The sequence below is a fragment of the Rhinichthys klamathensis genome, unplaced genomic scaffold (genome assembly GCF_029890125.1).
Source record: "Rhinichthys klamathensis goyatoka isolate OS25496 unplaced genomic scaffold, OSU_Roscu_1.1 h1tg000006l_1, whole genome shotgun sequence".
NCBI lineage: Eukaryota > Metazoa > Chordata > Actinopteri > Cypriniformes > Leuciscidae > Rhinichthys > Rhinichthys klamathensis.
The window spans coordinates 2,368,662-2,387,240 of record NW_026606559.1 but is presented as its reverse complement, the minus strand read 5'-3'; the positions used below and the strand labels follow the sequence as shown (position 1 = coordinate 2,387,240).

The window sequence follows — 18,579 nt, the reverse complement described above, 5'->3', positions numbered from 1 at the left end:
CCCAGCTTGCATCAAACATATCTAGATTTCATTACGCATCAATCAAAGTATCTTTGTGGGAATCCTTTAACTGTGAAATGGATCTCTGCCATGTGAGAGAATGGCCTTTAGTTCTTCTGGTTATGGAGAGGAGGAGTTAGTGTCTGGGTGGCATGAATGAGAAGAATTTGTACAGTGCTGCTTGCCCTGAAATGACTGTTAAACCAAAAGTAATGATGTCATTCTTTTTGTGTGCTGGGTTTTCGTCCCCAAAAAGACAATGATCTGCTGTTGGGATGAATGAGCGGCCCAAGGACACAATTAAACTCCCTACTTCTATTGGGGAAATATTTGGCTCTTCTTTGGTTTGATCTCAGTTGGATGCCACAGGCTAAAGAGGCTGCCCATTCAGGACTGGATTGTTAGTGCCGACGTGTGTGGCTTAGAGCGAGATGAGGGGCCAAAGGATCGGACAGCAGGGATTCATCCACACTGATACGTCCGTGTGATCTATATTTTCCCCTCTGTTCCTCCACTTGCTGGCCCAAATGAAAAAGAGAGCATTTTGCCACAGAAATACTGTTTAACTCTTACCCCGTCATTGAAAGAATTTTCCGTCATTTTTGAGACAACGCTTCCCTGCCATTAACAGAATTTTCAGCCCTTTTCGTGTTTTCACTGTTATTATGCATCTTCTGAAAGAGGACAGCATCTTTGGATCAAAACAGGCAAAAAAAAAAGGAGCAGAAACAAGCGATAAAAGCATTGCTGAAGCACGTTGTAATGTTTGGGAAAAAAATTGATTTTCTCAGCTTTTTGTTTAAAATGTTTCGTTTTTTTATGAAACTTACCCACATTCAAGTATTGATAAAAATATTGTAGAAAGATGGTCATGGTCAATGTCATAACTCTTCTTATTTTGGAAGGGTGACCTAGAAATGGTGCAAAAGAATAATGCAAATAAAAATTTTCATAAGCCACACACACACACACACACACACACACATATATATATACACACACACACTATTGCCAAAAGCTTTGGGACATCTGCCTTTACATGCACATGAACTGATATCCCATTCTTAATCTGTAGGGTTTAATATGGAGTTGGTCAACCCTTTGCAGCTATAACAGCTTCAACTCTTCTGGGAAGGCTTTCCACAAGGTTTAGGATTGTCTGTTTATGGAAATTTTTTACCATTCTTCTAGAAGCGCATTTGTGTGGTCAGGCACTGATGTTGGACGAGAAGGCCTGGCTCACAGTCTCCGCTCTAATTCATCCCAAAGGTGTTCTATCGGGTTGAGGTCAGGACTATGTGCAGGCCAGTCAAGTTCCTCCACACCAAACTCACTCATCCATGTCTTTATGGACCTTGCTTTGTGCACTGGTGCGCAGTCAAACTCTTCCCACAAGGTTGGGAGCATGAAATTGTCCAAAATGTCTTGGTATGCTAAAGCATTAAGAGATCCTTTCACTGGAACTAAGGGGCAAAGCCCAACCCCAACCCCTGAAAAACAACCCCACACCATAATCCCCGCTACACCAAACTTCAGACTCGTCCATCAGATTGCCAGACAGAGAAGCGTGATTAGTAACTCCAGAGAACACGTCTCCACTGATTTAGATTCCAGTGAATGGTAAATGTACTGCATTTATGATTTCCATTACACGAGAGTAGATGTTAAAACTTCATGCTGATTTGTACTCGGCTTTCGCCAAGATAAGCCACACTAAGACGTAGCTTTACAGTAAACTATGCTTCACCCATTTACGCTTCTTTCCATATGGTGGTGTGACTCCCCTTCTGTCCGGCGTTAACGACTGCAGTGTACTTGGCGCGTCAGCACACACGACGGCTGCAACTACAGTGTGGTCTCCCTAGTGGACCAGCACGACAACCGTCTGGATTGAGCCAAGTAGGGGACATCTCTAGGGTCTTCAAGTGGGCACCTTCCGTCCTCAGTGTTTCGTCGACTAGCCCACGACACCTCAAGAGGGCTCGACAGTGACTCTGGCGTCCCAGAGTCACCCCCCTCCTTCCCCCACTCAACTCAGCCCAGCTTACTGACCTCTACATCCCTCCTGCTGCTGAGACCTAACCACAATCTCACAATCTCTCCGCAACCCAACCATAAGCGCCAACCCGTTTGACTAAGGCTGTCGAGCCCCACTGGTGCGTTAATATGCAGTTTCAGTGGCAACGGTTCCGTATGGCATACCACCTACCGCAAAACACAATATCTGCCCAACCACCCGTCATTCACGCAATATACACAGGAACGTAATGACTGTAAATACTATACAACCTATACAAATAAACCAACAAACTCTTCAAGTTTTCAAGAATTCTACGAAACCGTAGCGTGGCGGCCTGTACACAGCCAGCTAGAATCTTTCCGTCTCAACCACAGCCAGTTGCTGCTCCTTTCTGCTGCTTCAGATAAGTTCTTTACTGTGCGACGCAACTCTTGGCCACTGAATCCGACGTCTCTGAGGAACCGGGTTGTAGAGTGTGCCACAAAACCTCGACAACCCACTTCCACTGGATAAACCTGGACTCTCCATCCTCGCTGTTCTGCTTCAGTGGCCAGATGAGCATACCGCAGTTTCTTCCTCTCATATGCCTCATCTACCGCATCCTCCCATGGCACTGTTAACTCTATCAGTTGAACAATGCGTGCTGATCCAGACCACAAAACAATATCTGGTCGTAGGTTAGTGGTGGCGATCTCAGGTGGAAAAATAAGCCGTTGATCAAGATCAGCCAGCATCTTCCAGTCCCCAGCAGCTTCCAGTTGTCCTGGGCGAGAATTGGTGTTAGCACCTTTTCTTGGTGGTTGCTCGCCTGGGCGGAGGAATATTGTCTTCTGCGTGTAATGTTTTGCTAGAACAGGCTGCAACTTATTGGTCATACTACGCTTGCCTTCCAATGCTAAAGCCAAACATCGCAATACTTGGTCATGGCGCCAAGTAAACCGACCTTGGCTAAGAGCCACCTTATATCCTGTCAAAATGTGCCTTAATGTGGCAGGTGATGAACACAAAGGACAAGAGGGATCCTCTCCTACCCAGAGGTTTAGGTTCTGCGGTGATGGGAGAACATCATATGTTGACCTAATAAAGAAATTGATCCTACTCTCTTCCATTGACCAAAGGTCTTGCCAGCCCATTTTGCGTTGTTCCACACACTCCCATCTCATCCACTCGCCCTGCTTGGCCTGGGAAATGGCCTTTATACATCTCATCCTCTCCTCCTGCTTTCGTACCTCGTTGACTACCAGCTTCCTCCTTTGAGCTGGGCCTGCCTTGTGCCATTTAGGAGGAGCTAAACTGAGCCCAAAACCCCCTCTTCCATGCTGTACCTGTCCCACAATATCCCCAATTTGAAGGTCAGCCTTTGCCTCTACTACAGATTTCTTTGCTGACCACTTTCTACCAGTTTTTAACACAGGGGCTGCCTCCCTTACACATTTGTAGTGTGCCTCTAGTAAAGTCATTTCCAGTCTGACCTTGGCACACTTAAACTCCTCGGTTAAAGCAGAGACTGGCAGCTGCAATACTCCTTTACTATAAAGTCCCACTCTGCTCAGGCAGCGTGGAACTCCTAACCATTTCCTGTTGTATGAACTTATTAACGCTTCCAGCTTATCCACTGTTGTCAAAGAAACCTCGTACACAGTCAGTGGCCACAGCAACCTTGGCAGTAGACCAAACTGAAAGCACCAGAGTTTTAGTTTTCCTGGTAGAGCACAGCTGTTTATGCTCTTCAACCCTTCCACTGCTTGTCGTCTAACTTCTCCCACTCGAACTGTGTCCTTTAGATCCCCATCGTACCATCTCCCAAGACTCTTCACTGGCTTCTCAGAAACTGTTGGTATTGCCTCACCATTAATGAAGAATGTTTTATCTACTACCTTTCCTTTAACTATCGAGATGCTCCTTGATTTAGAGGGCTTAAATTGCATTCGTGCCCATTCAATATTATCTGTTAACTTCCCCAATAACCGATTAGTGCAGGCTACTGTTGTAGTCATGGTTGTCATGTCATCCATGTATGCTCTGATTGGTGGTAGTCGCATCCCAGAAGCCAAGCGCTCTCCTCCTACTACCCATCTTGATGCCCTAATGATTACTTCCATTGCCATGGTAAAAGCCAGTGGAGAAAGGGTGCATCCTGCCATTATTCCAACCTCTAAGCATGCTGAATTTTGGAGTTGAGAAACTAAATTGCAAATCTCCAAAATAGGCTTTCACTAAATTTGTTATTGACATTGGTACTCTGAAAAAATCAAATGCTGCCCAAAGAAACTCATGTGGCACTGAACCATATGCATTAGCCAAATCCAGGAATGTCACATGGAGCTCCTTCATCTCCTTTTTAGCTGACTGAATTCGTTGCCAGATAACATTGATGTGTTCTAAGCATCCTGAGAACCCTGGAATGCCCGCTTTTTGAACTGAAGTGCCAATGAAGCCATTCTTTAATAGGTAGGTGGACAATCTCTGGGCAATAATGCTGAAGAAAATCTTACCTTCAACGTTTAATAGTGAAATAGGACGAAACTGACTGATGCTTGTAGCATCTTTTTCTTTAGGTATAAAGACTCCACCTGCTCTGCGCCATGCTCTAGGTACAACCTGTTTTTTCCCATGCCACTTTTATCAATTTCCACAGAATTCGCAGAACTCCTGAAGCACTCTTGTACACTCTGTACGGAACTCCATTAGGCCCTGGAGATGATGAAGCCCTTGCCTTTCTCACAGCCTGCTCTACCTCTTTCCACTTAGGTGCACAGACCTCCATTTGGTATTCTGGTGGGTTGATAGGTGGTATGTCTGATGGAATTGACTTAGGCTCATGCCTTTTTGCATCTGTATGCGTTTCCTCCAAATATCTCTCTAGCTCAACCCTAGATGCTTTTAAAGTGCCATTCTTCTCCCTGGTGAATAACTTCTTTACGAAATTGAATGGGTCTTTATAGAAATTAGCCCTTGCACGTTCCTTCTTTTTGTAGCGTTTCCGTAAACGCTCAGCTCTGCGTAATGTTGCCAGCTTATCTTTTATGGCCCTTTGTAAGAGATTGAGTCCCTCCTTCTGACTTTGTTCTGCTCTTTTCCATTGCTTCCTCAGCTGTCTCCTTTCTCTAACTAACCCTTCAATTTTCTGCTGCCGTCTAGACATTCCAGGAGTAGTCTGTACTTTTTCCTTCCTTTTTTCCACACAATATATATGCTTTCTGCATTCTGCATATAATGGACTGCATTTACAGTATATGCTTTCACAGAAGACCCACCATTGGGTCTGTGATTGGGTCCGTATATATGTAAAGCGTTTACATATTGCCTCACATTCACACACCATACAACATGGTGTCAGCCATGCAAGGCGCCATCCAGCTCGTCGGGAGCAGCTGGGGTTAGGTGTCTTGCTCATGGACACTTCGACACTTGGTCAGGTGGAACCGGGGATTGAACCACCAACCTTCTGGTATGTAGACAACCTACATGAACCACTGAGCCACTGCCACTTTACACCACTGCATGCGGCACTTTACATTGCACTTGGTGATGTGAGGCTTGGATGCAGCTGCTCGGCCATGGAAACCCATTCCATGAAGCTCTACGCACTGTTCCTGAGCTAATCTGAAGGCCACATGAAGTTTGGAGGTCTGTAGCTATTGACTCTGCAGAAAGTTGGCGACTTCTGCGCACTGTGCGCCTCAGCATGCGCTGACCCCGCTCTGGCTGAGTTGCTGTTGTTCCCAATTGATTCCACTTTGTTATAATACCACTTACAGTTGACCGTGGAATATTTAGTAGTAAGGAATTTTCATGAATGGACTTATTGCACAGGTGGCAACCTATCACAGTACCACGCTTAAATTCTCTGAGCTCCTGAGAGCGACCCAGTCTTTCACAAATGTTTGTAGAAGCAGTCTGCATGCCTAGGTGATTAGTTTCATACAACTGTGGCCATGGAAGTGATTTGGAGGGGTGTCCCAATACTTTTGCCAAGATCGTATATATATACAATATATATATATATTGGTATTTTTTCTTCCTTTAATTCTGCCCTCTTCTCCTTTGTGTGGGGGTGTTTTGATGATGACCACTTGTTTCTGTAGTTCATGGAAACCTCAGTGTTTGAAGACTACAGTCAGAGCTGTGAAGCAAGCTCAGCACTTTTTGGCCCACCAGAGACTGCACTGTAACCAAAAGGCAGTGCAGGGTCATTTTAGCTCAAGGTTAATCATATGGTCGCAGTTACATTTTTGGAGATGTGTCGTCTGATAGGAGTGTCCAAGTCAAAAACGCTGTCTATCACAATAGATAGAAGATATCATTATTGTCTTTTTGATATGAAAGTGCTACCCAAGATCAATGGCTGATATAAATATAGGGTAACACTTTATTTTGATGGTCCCTTTTGAACATTCTGTTGACTATAAGTAACTTTGCAACTACATGTAAACTTATTCTAACCCTACCAGTCTACTAATACTCTACTAACACTCTAATGAGAGTTAGTAGACATCTAGGTGTGCAATGTTACTTATAGACAACAGAATGTGTTAAAGGGACCATCAAAATAAAGTGAAACCAGATATGGTGACAATATATATATATATATATAAAAGTTTCATTATTGGTGTTATGTTTTAAGAAATTTTAGAGGTGCAGTATCATTAAATGATCAGCTGGTTGTGAGCCGTTTGGGAACCATCATGCCCATTCATTCACATGCCACCTCAGATTTTTAAACCTAGTGTATTTTAAAGATTGCTGTAGTTAAATGTATGTATTAGTCTAAAAATCAACCATTCAAATCAATTCTAAATTTGGTCAGTCCAATCGAGGCACACTCTGTTATCATCCACCTACTCTAATGTTGCTCCTTTTCTTTCTTTTTTTTTTATATAAAAGGAGTATTAATGAATATATATTAAGATAGGATTTGTTAAATCTAATTTGACACAATAATTAGACAACAAGGCGCATTTGATGCTTGACCCATGAATCAGCAGTTACCCAGGCAGGCAGCCAGGAATAATAAAGGGACTATAGCTCGAGTCCCATGGTCGCCTGGCTGTGTTGTGTAGAAAAAGAAAGTCCTCTGATTGTTTTTGCTCTGGTTTTGTCTTACTGTCTCATTAGAGGTGAAGTCAGGCCTCAGCCCTCAACACACAACAACTCAGAGGAGGAGTCTGGTCATTAAAAAGGCACTTGTAAACCTAAGGGGAGGGGGAACCTGTCATGCTCATCAATGGATGACTTACAGTCAATAATTTTCCAGGCCAGAGGAGGATTATAAGGTCGCAGGACCAGTGATGACAATGGCATTTTCCAAAGCATTTTGAGGTCATCCTGTTTGACTAGATTTTTTTTCTCATGCGTCATTTGCACACATTCTTCAACGGATAATTTACAACAAGAGTCTTGTAAATTACATGGTAAATAATAGAGTACAACTGGGCTAAAGGCACACCTTAAGGACGCTTTTCTTTTTCACTACTCACATAGTTTAAGCAACACATTTTGTGAGCAAAGAAATCATAAAAGCAGTTTAAAAAAAATCATATGAACATTAATTTGTTTAATACAATCAAAACAAGCACTTCAGAAAAGTCTGTACCATATTCTGTTTATTTTGCTAGATAAAATGTACTTTTATTTAATAAATGCATTTTAAAAAATACAAAAGAAAATATAAAATCCTGAAAGAATCATAAACTGCAATTACCATACCTTTACATATTTTTACAGATTTAATTACTTTTAACAAAACTGGAAATCATTTACTAGTCTTTGTCTAAAAAAAATTCTTGGTAATTTCAACATTTCTCATTTGCAGCAAAACATATTTAAGATTTTAAAAAACGTTAAATAGATCAACTTAGACCAAAAGGATCAGCCAAATTTCCTGGTGCATAGTGATGTTTAGAAAAGTGTTAAGCTAGTGATTAGATGTGTTTAGAAAACCCACGCTGAGACAGGAAGAATCTCATTTCCGCTTTTTTTCGAATTCCTCCTAGTCTAATCTTCACCAAAATAGGCACATATCAGCTAGGGACAGTGCTGGGAAAAAGTTATCAAACTAATTTTGATTAATCAAAGCATTGCAAAGTTATATGTTAATTAAAATTACCCACAAGGTATGCTGCAACCCTGTGTGACAGAATCAAAATACTTATTTATTTTAAATTCCTGCTGTAAGCCCGAACAATAGTAAATACATTTTTTTTCGAACTCCTCTTAGGCCGTAAGTAAGACCTTCACCAAACTATGCACAGCTATCGGCTATCAGCTATCAGCTCTAGACCATGCATGGCTAAAAGTTAACAAAATCATTTTGATCTATTCAACAGTTTGTTTATATGTGTCTGGTATGACCCATTATGACTATGATGTCTATATCTTATGTGTACAAAATCCAAACATCTCAAAACTTTGTACATACAGTGTGGAGAACAAGTCATTCTAAGAAAACAGGCATATTTTCATGAATTTATGATGCTCTGGGGGCTAACAGCCCATTCTAAACTATCAGGCATTTCAACTGAAAGATGAAGGCTGTGAAATTAATGTTGTCCACTGCAGAGGGAGTAGGGTAAGGAATAGGAATAATGATAAGGAATAAGGAATCTCACAGGAGAAGGAATCTTTTAAGTCAAAATTTTTTTCTATCTGTTTCCATCCCTTTGGAGGGAAATAAATCATCTAGTTAATTTGTATAATTGAGTTGTACTGACAGCAGGGCTTGGCATTAAAACCCACAAACGCAGTCACTCCTACAAGCCACTTTGGCGGGTTAAATTTGATATAAAATATAGGCCTATACATTTTTCAATTGTAGTCTTTTAACTCTTTCCCCGCCATTGACAAAAATTTCCATAATTTCTGAGACAACGCTCCCCCGCCATTGACGTTAATTTCCAGCTTTCCCTGTGTTCACTGTTATACGCTATACACTGTTATAGGTGGTGCTATTACGCATCTTCTGAAAGAGTATTGAATCTACTGATCAAAACAAAGGCGAAAAAGAAGCAGAAACAATCGAAAGCATATGTAATCATATGCATATGTAAAATAAAATAAAAATAAAAAACGTTGGCAGGGAAAGAGTTAAAAAGGCATCTGAAATAATAAACTAAGTGCAATGTAGTGTTGTCAAAAATATAGATGTTTTGTTACATATTATATATCGGAATTATTCCAAAACTCATTTTCCAGCTGCGCTTTCTCGCTCTCTCATCTCTCCGACAGCGAGTTGACACACAAACCCGCCTCCCCTCACTCACTCGTTTCATTTGCTCCAGATTAATATTGTTGGTTTTACAGGGCTTGAATTTCGGCGCGGGATTGTGCGTAATGCGCATCATTTTACTAATTCCCCTCAGATTTTGTGCTCACACCCAAAGTGCGCGTAAATAAATCCGCCTCTCAGAACTAAATTTAGTTCTTTTGCGCTGCTTATTGCGCTTAAAAAGTCAAATGGCGAGTATTCACGTAAACACAGGGTGGCCTCACTCATTGGCCTCACTCATTGGCCTCAGCCATTTAAGGGCTGTCTCAATCGCAGAATCAGGGCACTGAAACGTTCGCTCCCTAAAAAGAAGTTCTGTGGCGCGAAACTTAAATCACTTTAAAATACTTAAATCAAGTCACTACACAACAACACGCGATAGATGTTTTCTGAAAAAGAAAAAAATACAAATCTGGTCTCAGATCTGGATACATTCGACCAAGTCAAAAACTGTTGTCTATTTAGCCTCTGTAAATTAGAAACAGGAGCATACTGGAAAACAGGAGAGGGGAAAGACGGGAAGTGTGGGTCTTAGCCTGGAACTAAAAGTTAACACCATTCCTTTCCTGTAATCAATGACTGGAAAACTAGGCGTGGTAATATTTGTTGATTTATGTTATGCCAATTCTGTTGGAATCTGGTATCATCACTTACTTGATTTACTGATAAAATAACAACCGGAAGACATTCATTTTCTCAAATTTGTTTTCACGACACTGTTGGGAAAAAGGCTCTGTAACAATATAATTGTATTATGTAGCTTAATATGGCTACTTTGCGAGGGACTGGAAACATCCCAAGACTGATGCATTCATTTGCTTATAGCAATCTGATTGCTAACTAATCTTTGTTTTTCTTAGTAAAAAAGAGATTTAGGAATGCTTTGGAGGCTCTTCGGGGCTCTGAAAGATTCCAATGACTTCCAGATTTGCAATGGAAAATGTTCCTGTGTTGTTTTAGACCATTTTGGAAACAAACACTTGTCAGAGCTGTAGCCTAGCAGTTAGGATATGTGCTCACACACAGAAATAGTTTACTGGGGGAAAAAAAAAATTAGGTCATCATTAACTCGCCTTCCTGTCATTCCAATCCCCTTTGACATTCTTTTTTTATTTTCTTATGCTTAAGTTTTTCTTTTCCCAAACAACTAAAGTGTATCATAAAAGTAGTCCATATATCTTTTCTATATGCCAAGTGTTCTAAAGTCATGCAATGACTTTAGAACACTGTTGTTTAAGGGACAGTTGCTGGATATTTACAGAAAATCTTGTCTTTGCCCTGGACGGAGGGGGCCGACTCACAAAAATGTTATCCCAGGCCCCATCATTTTCAGTGACGGCCCTGACCAGGAGTGTAGGAAAAAGTATTAAAATGATCAGTTTGACTTTTGCACGTAGGTTTACTTGGGCCCAAAGTTTTGTATGATGTAATGATTATGTTTCACAATCTGGAGAGATGAATGCAGATAGTTGTAAAAGTTGTGGGCAGTTATGAAGTTAAGGTCTTAAAGGGATAGTTCACCCCGAAATGAATATTCTTTCATTAATTACTCACCCTCATGTCGTTCCTCGGAACACAAATGAAGATTTAGTCCAAGTTTTCTGAAGAGACTCGATCACTTTATATGATGAACAGATTTAATTTCGGCTTTTGTTCACATTTAAACATTGATCAGCGGACATAAACAGAAGCTCAACTGAACCCTCTTGATGCTTGAGAACAAACCTCATTGGTTCTTGCGGAAGCTCAAACGTGTTGCGTAACAGACAAGAATGAACCTCATTGGTTGTTGCACATTAAGCGAACATGCTTGAGCCTTCATTTACCACAACTGATGTGTCAGTTGATGAATGTTTATATGTGAATAAAAGCCTAAATTCTGAAAAAACAGTTTATTACATAGAGCAAAAGTGTCTCTTCAGAAAATTTGGACAAAACCGCTCAATTCATATGGATTAGTTTCACGATCTCTTTATTAACTTTTTGAAGCATCAAAGTGGTAGTGGCGTAGCTGTCCATGGAGGGACAGAAAGCTCTCAGATTTCATTAAAAAGATCTTCATTTGTGTTCTGAAGATAAATGAAAGTCTTATGGGTTTGGAGCGACATGAGGGTGAGTAATTAATGAAAGAATTAAAATTTTTGGGTGAACTGTCCCTTTAATGGCATGCCCCTAACAAAAAAAGAAACACTTCTAGAAGAAAATGGGAAAATCTCCTGACAAACTATTATATCAAGTCCAACAGTCACCACGTGGCAATATGGGTCAGTAGGGTAATGATGGACACACTGTATTGAATGACATGTCTCTAGCTTATGACGCTATAAGAGTGTGCAGACATATGTGACCCAGTCTTTTCCACGCTGACTGTCTAAATGGTAGAGTGATGAGTGAAAGAGAGGAGGAAGGAGGAGGAGAAGAGGAGGAGCAGCCAAGCCAGCTGGAGCACTGGAGAGTTTGCATACCTTTTATGTTACCACCCCTACTGACTCTTTCTTCTGGACTGTTTCCAGGACTCTCTCCAGCCCTCTATCCCCGACTTCCTCTCGCTCTCTCCCTTCCTCCCCACCCCCATAACTGAAATAGTCTCCTAAAGGATTGAAAAGGATTGAGTCATCCTTTCTGTCCGGTTTCCTGCGGTCACATAAAGTTAATTTTAGCAAGGGCAGCTAAGCAGATATGCATGCAAGTGTCATAACCGAGAGAGATGAAGACTTGAGATTAAACTCTGGATTCATTAAAGAGAAAAACTCCACAGAAATGGGTGGGGTGTAGTCTCTTTGTGTCCGTCTTCTGTTGAATTAGCTGTCTGAAAGTTTGCGTCTGACTTCTTTCCTTGTTTGCGCGTGTGTTTAGGTTTGTGTGTGTGTGGATTCAGGGGTCACCAATGAAACCGCTGGGGTTCGCTTTTCTTTCTTTTTTCTTTTTTTCCGTGGCTTTAGTGGAGGAATGTTGGCATAAAGTTTGGCTGGGGGGAAGGCAGTGAGTGGCGTCTCAAGTGCTGGCATTTGTTTCATTTCAGCTGTAATGAGTCTTGCCCTGTCATGAGAGACATTTCTGGCTTCGAACTACTAACTTCAAAGCTAGGCTTTTGAAAATAAGAAAAACTTTCAACAAGTCCTCACATGAAACTTGTTTAAGACTCCAAAAAGTTAAGGTTTAGACAGCCGAGAAGCTTTGCTCTGTCCGGTCCTATCGCCATCTCCACTTCAGAGGAAACAAACGAGCTGCTAAAAACGAGCCGCTCTCCTTTCAAGAGCAAAAAGAAACTGAAGCTATGCAGAAGGCGGCGGGGGGGGGGGGAAGAAAAGTTAAGGCTGTGCGTGCGTATGACTGCGCGTCTGTGTATGTGTGCCTGTTGGTGTGTGTGCGTGTGTGAGGGGTGTGTGAGTATGTGTGTGCGTCTGTGTCTGTGTGGGAATGATTACATCAGCTTGAGCTAGCTCTATGATTGGTTAGGGAAGTGTGGTTTGATTCACTACCTAAAAGCCTGTGGCTGTAACCCTTTGTGAGGGGAACAGAGGCAAGTTGTCTGCCAAGCTGGAAACAGTGCCATCTGCATGCTCTGTCCTGCGCCAAAGCTAGACAGAGAGAGAAAGAGAAGGAGGGAGATTGTGACAGGTAGGATACGCTGAGCCACTGACAGGAAGAAGCATCTGCGAAGCATCGGAACTGCTTTTTTTTCCTTTTTTGGGGGTCTTTTCTCTCTCTTGTGGAGTTGTGGAGACATTCGGGGAGCGGGTTTGTCTCTCAGTGTGTGGAGGAGGACAGAGGCTGCTGGGGAAAATGCCATCGTGTTCTCCTGACTGTTGCCTGCTCAGGCCCGGGGAGGTAAGATTTCTCCTTAGCCCCAAACGCACAGCTCCTCTTGAGTACTTCAGAGTCCCTCTCCCCCTAGTCGACTGAAAGAGTCCGGGGAGTTGGTGTCCATCTGTAGTGGGGTGAAAAATAGAACCTGTAGAATGAAACGTAAAGTCTAAAATAGAGTGTGACGGAGACGGTTACATCCACAGTTTAAGTGAATTATGGAATTCGCCAGAGTAAATGTGGTGGAAAAGCCGTAAAGGTTGGCGTAACGGATTTATAAACATGTTCTGGGTGAGAGGATGTATGAACGATCTCGGAATGGGTGAGTGATGTTGCAAATAGGAATAGAGAATTTTCAAGAAAAGCTAGTTTGTGAGTGACGAAGGGGAAACAATGACACGGGACTCATTCAGTTGTCGAGCACCAAACTGTTTCAAATTAAACCTTTTTCTTCAGCTTTTCCTACTCGTATTAGCAAGGATGTAGTCTAGACATGGAATTTGTATGTGAAAAGACCTAGATTTGAGGGTTAATGGCTTTACACTCTGGGTCAAAGCCTTAGAAGAGTTTCAGATATTCCCTTTTTTTGTAAAAAGATACAGTTTTGTCACCTAAAATGTTAATAGGCACTATTTAATGTTTGTTTTATTTCCGTTGGGACCCTGAAAATAAAAATGTCCTGTGACGCAGTAAAATGTACCAATGTGTAAATGTGTTTTTCCAAACTAGAAATTTGTTCATATCACCTCCACATCATATCTAAGTAACATCTAATTTTTTTCCATCTATTTCAGATCATAAAAATCTTCAGCGAGGACGGGATGGGAAAGGTGGTGGAGATCCCAGCCAACATGACTGCACGAGACCTGTGCCAGTTTCTCGTCTATAAAAACCATTGTGTGGACGATAACAGTTGGGCGCTTGTGGAGCATCATCCATCCCTGGGACTCGGTAACTGGCTTGCTAGTTTTTTAGGCTAGAGGGGAGCGAGTGAATTTATAGAGCCGTTTTAATGTGTCTGTGTGTGCGTCAACCACTTTAGATGCAGTAATTACAGGGTCTTTTGTGCTGGAGTTGAAATCAATGATGACCATGCAAGAGAAGAAGACAGACTTCCTTGATTCATCCTTTTATGTCCTCGGGCTGAGAGTAATTGATTAACGGTCGCCGGGGGAAATCCCGTTTCACAGAGAGACATAACAGGAAGTTAGGTTCCCCAAGAGTAGAACTGGTACTGGTTCTGGTACTTTGGTCGAGCATGGCATTGTCATGTGTAGTTTTGTCTTGTGTTTTATGCTTCAGGACACCATTTTAAATGTGATTCAAGACAGAGCCAAAGCTGTTTATCATACAAGATTGAATTTCTATGGTTTCATTCTCACCAGAAAAAAAAAGAATGCATCATGGGCAGCACAAACCATGTTTATTTGCATGTTATTTGCATTTTTTTTTTTTTTTAAGAATGAGTGCATGTCACCCTATGCTAATTTGGCTAACTTCTAGCAAGTGACTGATGAATTTGTGACTAAACACCATAGACTTTGGTTGGCACATAGCCTTGAGAAGTTGATAAGCCAATGATTTTGCCATTCTAACTATACAGAATTCTATATTTAATTGCCTTCTATTATTTGTAGTTAGCATTGTTTCCCCCCCCTGCTGTCCACGACCGTCTCAGAACAGACCTGCGACCGAACAGTTGAAAACTACTGCTTTTGCTCTTAGCTCTTTAAACTCAAACATGCTCAGTGGGTTTTTTGACATTGACGGTTGCTGTCAGAGTGCACGTTGTGGGCAAATCTCTAGGCTAACGCATGCTGTGTGTTAATTGGTTACCTCGAATAACCTGTGGCGAGAATGCACGGGCTTGCTAGTAGAACTAAAGTCAGCCCAGGGCAACGAGTCGTACAGGAAGTTCAGCCACCCGAGTACGTGGTCTGGACAGGATTTTGTTTTCCATCCAACTATTTGTTTTGTTTGGCAAACAAATGGTTTTCTTTTTTACTTGCAACCTTTTATTTACATCCTGCTCCCCTTCTCTGTATCGTCATTCTTTTGTCGTTTCTTTCAACGTTCTATTTTACTTTCAGTTTCCCAATGAGTGTGCGGATATGACAGATCATTAGGGAATTGGGGGAAATGTTGGGGAATTTTGAAACTGTAGCTTACAAAAAGATATAGCCTACTCATAGTTTCTAGTGGTTAAACTAAAGTCAGTTAATAGTAGGTAGCTACATTACAATATGTTCATAAAAAGTAGCTAACAACATTTCAGCTAATAAAGGGGGTAATAAATAAATGTTGTTTTAAATATATAAGTATCAGATATTTTTTTGTAATCATAGCACTGTTTATCTGACACAAATGCAATGGAAATCTCAATGACAGCATTCAGTTGTTAAAGGGGTTGTTCACCCAAAAATTATTTAATGATTTACTCACTCTCAAATTGTTCCAAATCTCTTTGAGTTTCTTAAGATAATATACTTGTAATAATAACTAATAGACATATAAAATAACATCAATTTTTACATCTAAGTTGAAAACATGGAAATCTCAATGACAGCATTCAGTTGTTAAAGGGATTGTTCACCCAAAAATGATTTCATAATTTACTCACTCTCAAATTGTTCCCAAATCTCTTTGAGTTTCTTAAGATAATATACTTTTAATAATAACTAATAGACATATAAAATAACATAAATTTTTATATCTAAGTTGAAAACATGGTCAACGGCATAATACACTAAACAAAAAGACATAATAATACCACACAGAGATGTCTTTGCAGAGAAATCATTCTGGTCAGTCTGTGAATTGTTTTTTGAACTGATATGTCTGAATGAACTGATTCACAAAATGAATCAATTCTACACATTTCAATGCTACATGTAAGAAAGAAGAGTCTTGGGATACGTGTTTAATAGTAACCTTAGCTCACTCGGTTGCATACAATATATGCAATATATAAGTTTGTGTAATACAATATAACAAATAGCAATGTAGTTTTGTCATACTACATCGTTACATACATTTTGTTGGCAAAATAACTTACTGTACTCTAAAAGCTAAATATTTGTAAAGCAGATAAGCTTTTTGTTCACTCTATTGAAAAATGTAGTTACGTTAGTATTAATAAACTTGTTTATGGTAAACTCAAACTCCGAAAGAAGGCCTTGTGTCGGTATATTAGACATTTTGCTAGTTCTTCATTAATTCTAGATCAGTCATATGTCCGGGGGAAAAAAAATATTGTGTATTTTGCAGCAGGCTCAATATTTGGTATCCCAGAGACATTTATATGAATAATAATTAAACAAATTCCAATTAATATCGGATTCCCATTTTCTACTTTGTTCAACAGTATCGATCCATAAACATGCTCATTTGAATGTTTGGACAAACTCTTCATTTTATATGCGAAACACAGGCTGCATTTAAAACGCTAAAACAGGTCCGTTCCTCATTTGTCATGGATCCACTCTGCTAGACTAGTGTGAAGTGTGGTTGAGCAAAAGCATGACATCATCTCTCTGCAATGCCAGACTCTCTCCTTACTAAGCCAAATATTGAACTGCGGAATGATGGAAAAGCTTGTCACTCCTGAGTACTTCTGTATCTCAAACCTTCATTTCAAGATGGATGTGTTGTGGGGAAAAGTCATAAACCAGATTTGTCGTAAAGTGGATTAAAGTGTGTATAAATTGATACACAAATACAAAACTGTTGTGAGTGGGTGTTATAATTGCTAAATAATTGCAATGCTTTCTAGATACAGTTACTGTAGAAAAGAAATTGTTGTGGAAAATGAAGCGTTTCATTTTTTATGCACTGTAACATGTGACAATGTGTGGTTCTTACCATAAAAGAATAGTTCACTCACCCTCATTTTGTTTTAAACCATAAAACACATCCTTTCATGGCACATTAAAGATTTTTTTAAATAATGTGCCAGAGTTTTCAAGCTTCAAACTATACACAAATGCACTATAAAAGCAAAAACATTCACACGACTCGTGCACTATATTCTTGTGAACATGTACATTTGCTGTGTGTGAAGAATAAAGCAAATTTAAATAATTATTTAGCCAATTTAGATATTACCATTTTTATTACAATTTAATTAAAATTAAAATACAAAATTAAAAAAAAATTGCTTTAGTTTGTTTAATAAAAAGAAGATTTATACAAAGAAGATTGTTTAATACAAATGATTTTCAGCCATAATCAAATCTGCTTTAAATAAAGAAATTCTGAGGTGTTTTTGTTTTTCAATTTGAAATTGCACTTTAGAAGCACATCTTTACTGTTTAACTTCTATAAAACATCATAGTTTCTTCTTCTTTTTACCAAACTTTATTGTGTTATTTTATCTCGTCATTCATCTCTTACACTTCTCATGGTGTTTGTGGGGTGGGTGGAACTGACCCCCCTATAGCTTCCTGTTGCCAAACAAGCTCTCAGACCGTCTCCATAGTTGGATGAAGAACATATGTCCATATAAGGGTTCAGGGTCAGTTTTTGGAGCGGTCATGGGCAGCGTTAGCTCTAAACCACCCTTGAGACTAATAGTAGAGAGATTGTGAGAAAGGCAGAGAAAAAGATCTAAACAGAGATCAATAAATACATTGATCAAATGGAGTTTTTTTTTAAGTCAGTAAGTCCCTGCGCTGCATAAGCTGAATGGGGGGTGGGGAGAGAGAAGTGTGTGTGTGTGTGTGGGGGGGGGGGGGTTAACTCTCCTCCAGACAAACTCTCTTTTCATCAGGCAGGGATCGCTCACCCTGTTTATTTTTTGTCTGCCTGGATGAATGCTAACAGAAAATGATGTCATTCAAGATGCAAATATTACACCACATTTGAGTCTTTGGTTACAAAGATGCCTTTTTTGTCATATGTTTTTACACAGAGACCTTTTTATATGTCTAATACAGATTTTTAAGTGAATGCAGTGTGTTTGTGACCAAATTATGCCTTTCCCCCCCTCCATCAATCCACAGAACGATGTTTAGAAGACCATGAACTGGTTGTCCAAGTTCAGACGTCAATGACCAGTGAAAGTAAATTTCTCTTCAGGAAGAACTATGCCAAATATGAATTCTTTAAAAATCCTTTGGTAAGTTAATCCAAGACCTCACATAAACTATTCCATAATTAGGTTAAGATGATTGTAGATTATTTTTATTTCCTCCTCTTAGAGCAGGTGTCAGCAGGTACATAAGTAACATGACACGGATTATCGCTGAAGGAAAGTTCCTGACATTAATGGACTGTTTTCAGTCTTACTTGTTAGATGCAGATATCAAGTGACATGCTTCCAGTTCAGTGAGCTGCTCTCACACTCTCTCACACACAATCCAAAAGAAACCCATGCCTCTTACTATTTGGGCTGGAAATCAAACACTTTCACGAACATTCAGTCCTCTTGTAAATTCAGCTGCAGACAGAGGGGAGGGAAATCTGTGCTTTAAATCTGTGCTTTTTT

General features: G+C 40.3%; 1 protein-coding gene across 6 annotated transcripts in view; it reads left to right on the top strand.

The window, feature by feature from the left end:
• grb10b (growth factor receptor-bound protein 10b) overlaps positions 1-18,579 on the top strand; it is a 139,041-nt gene that overhangs the window by 111,359 nt on the left and 9,103 nt on the right. For 5 of the 6 annotated variants that reach the window (XM_056257551.1, XM_056257542.1, XM_056257524.1 and 2 more), the window contains 2 exons: positions 13,889-14,045; positions 18,095-18,210. In XM_056257551.1, the coding sequence (XP_056113526.1) occupies positions 13,889-14,045; positions 18,095-18,210 (273 nt within the window). Of the gene's footprint in view, positions 1-12,696; positions 13,119-13,888; positions 14,046-18,094; positions 18,211-18,579 lie in introns of those variants that run through there. The other variant, XM_056257565.1, reaches the window with a different exon arrangement.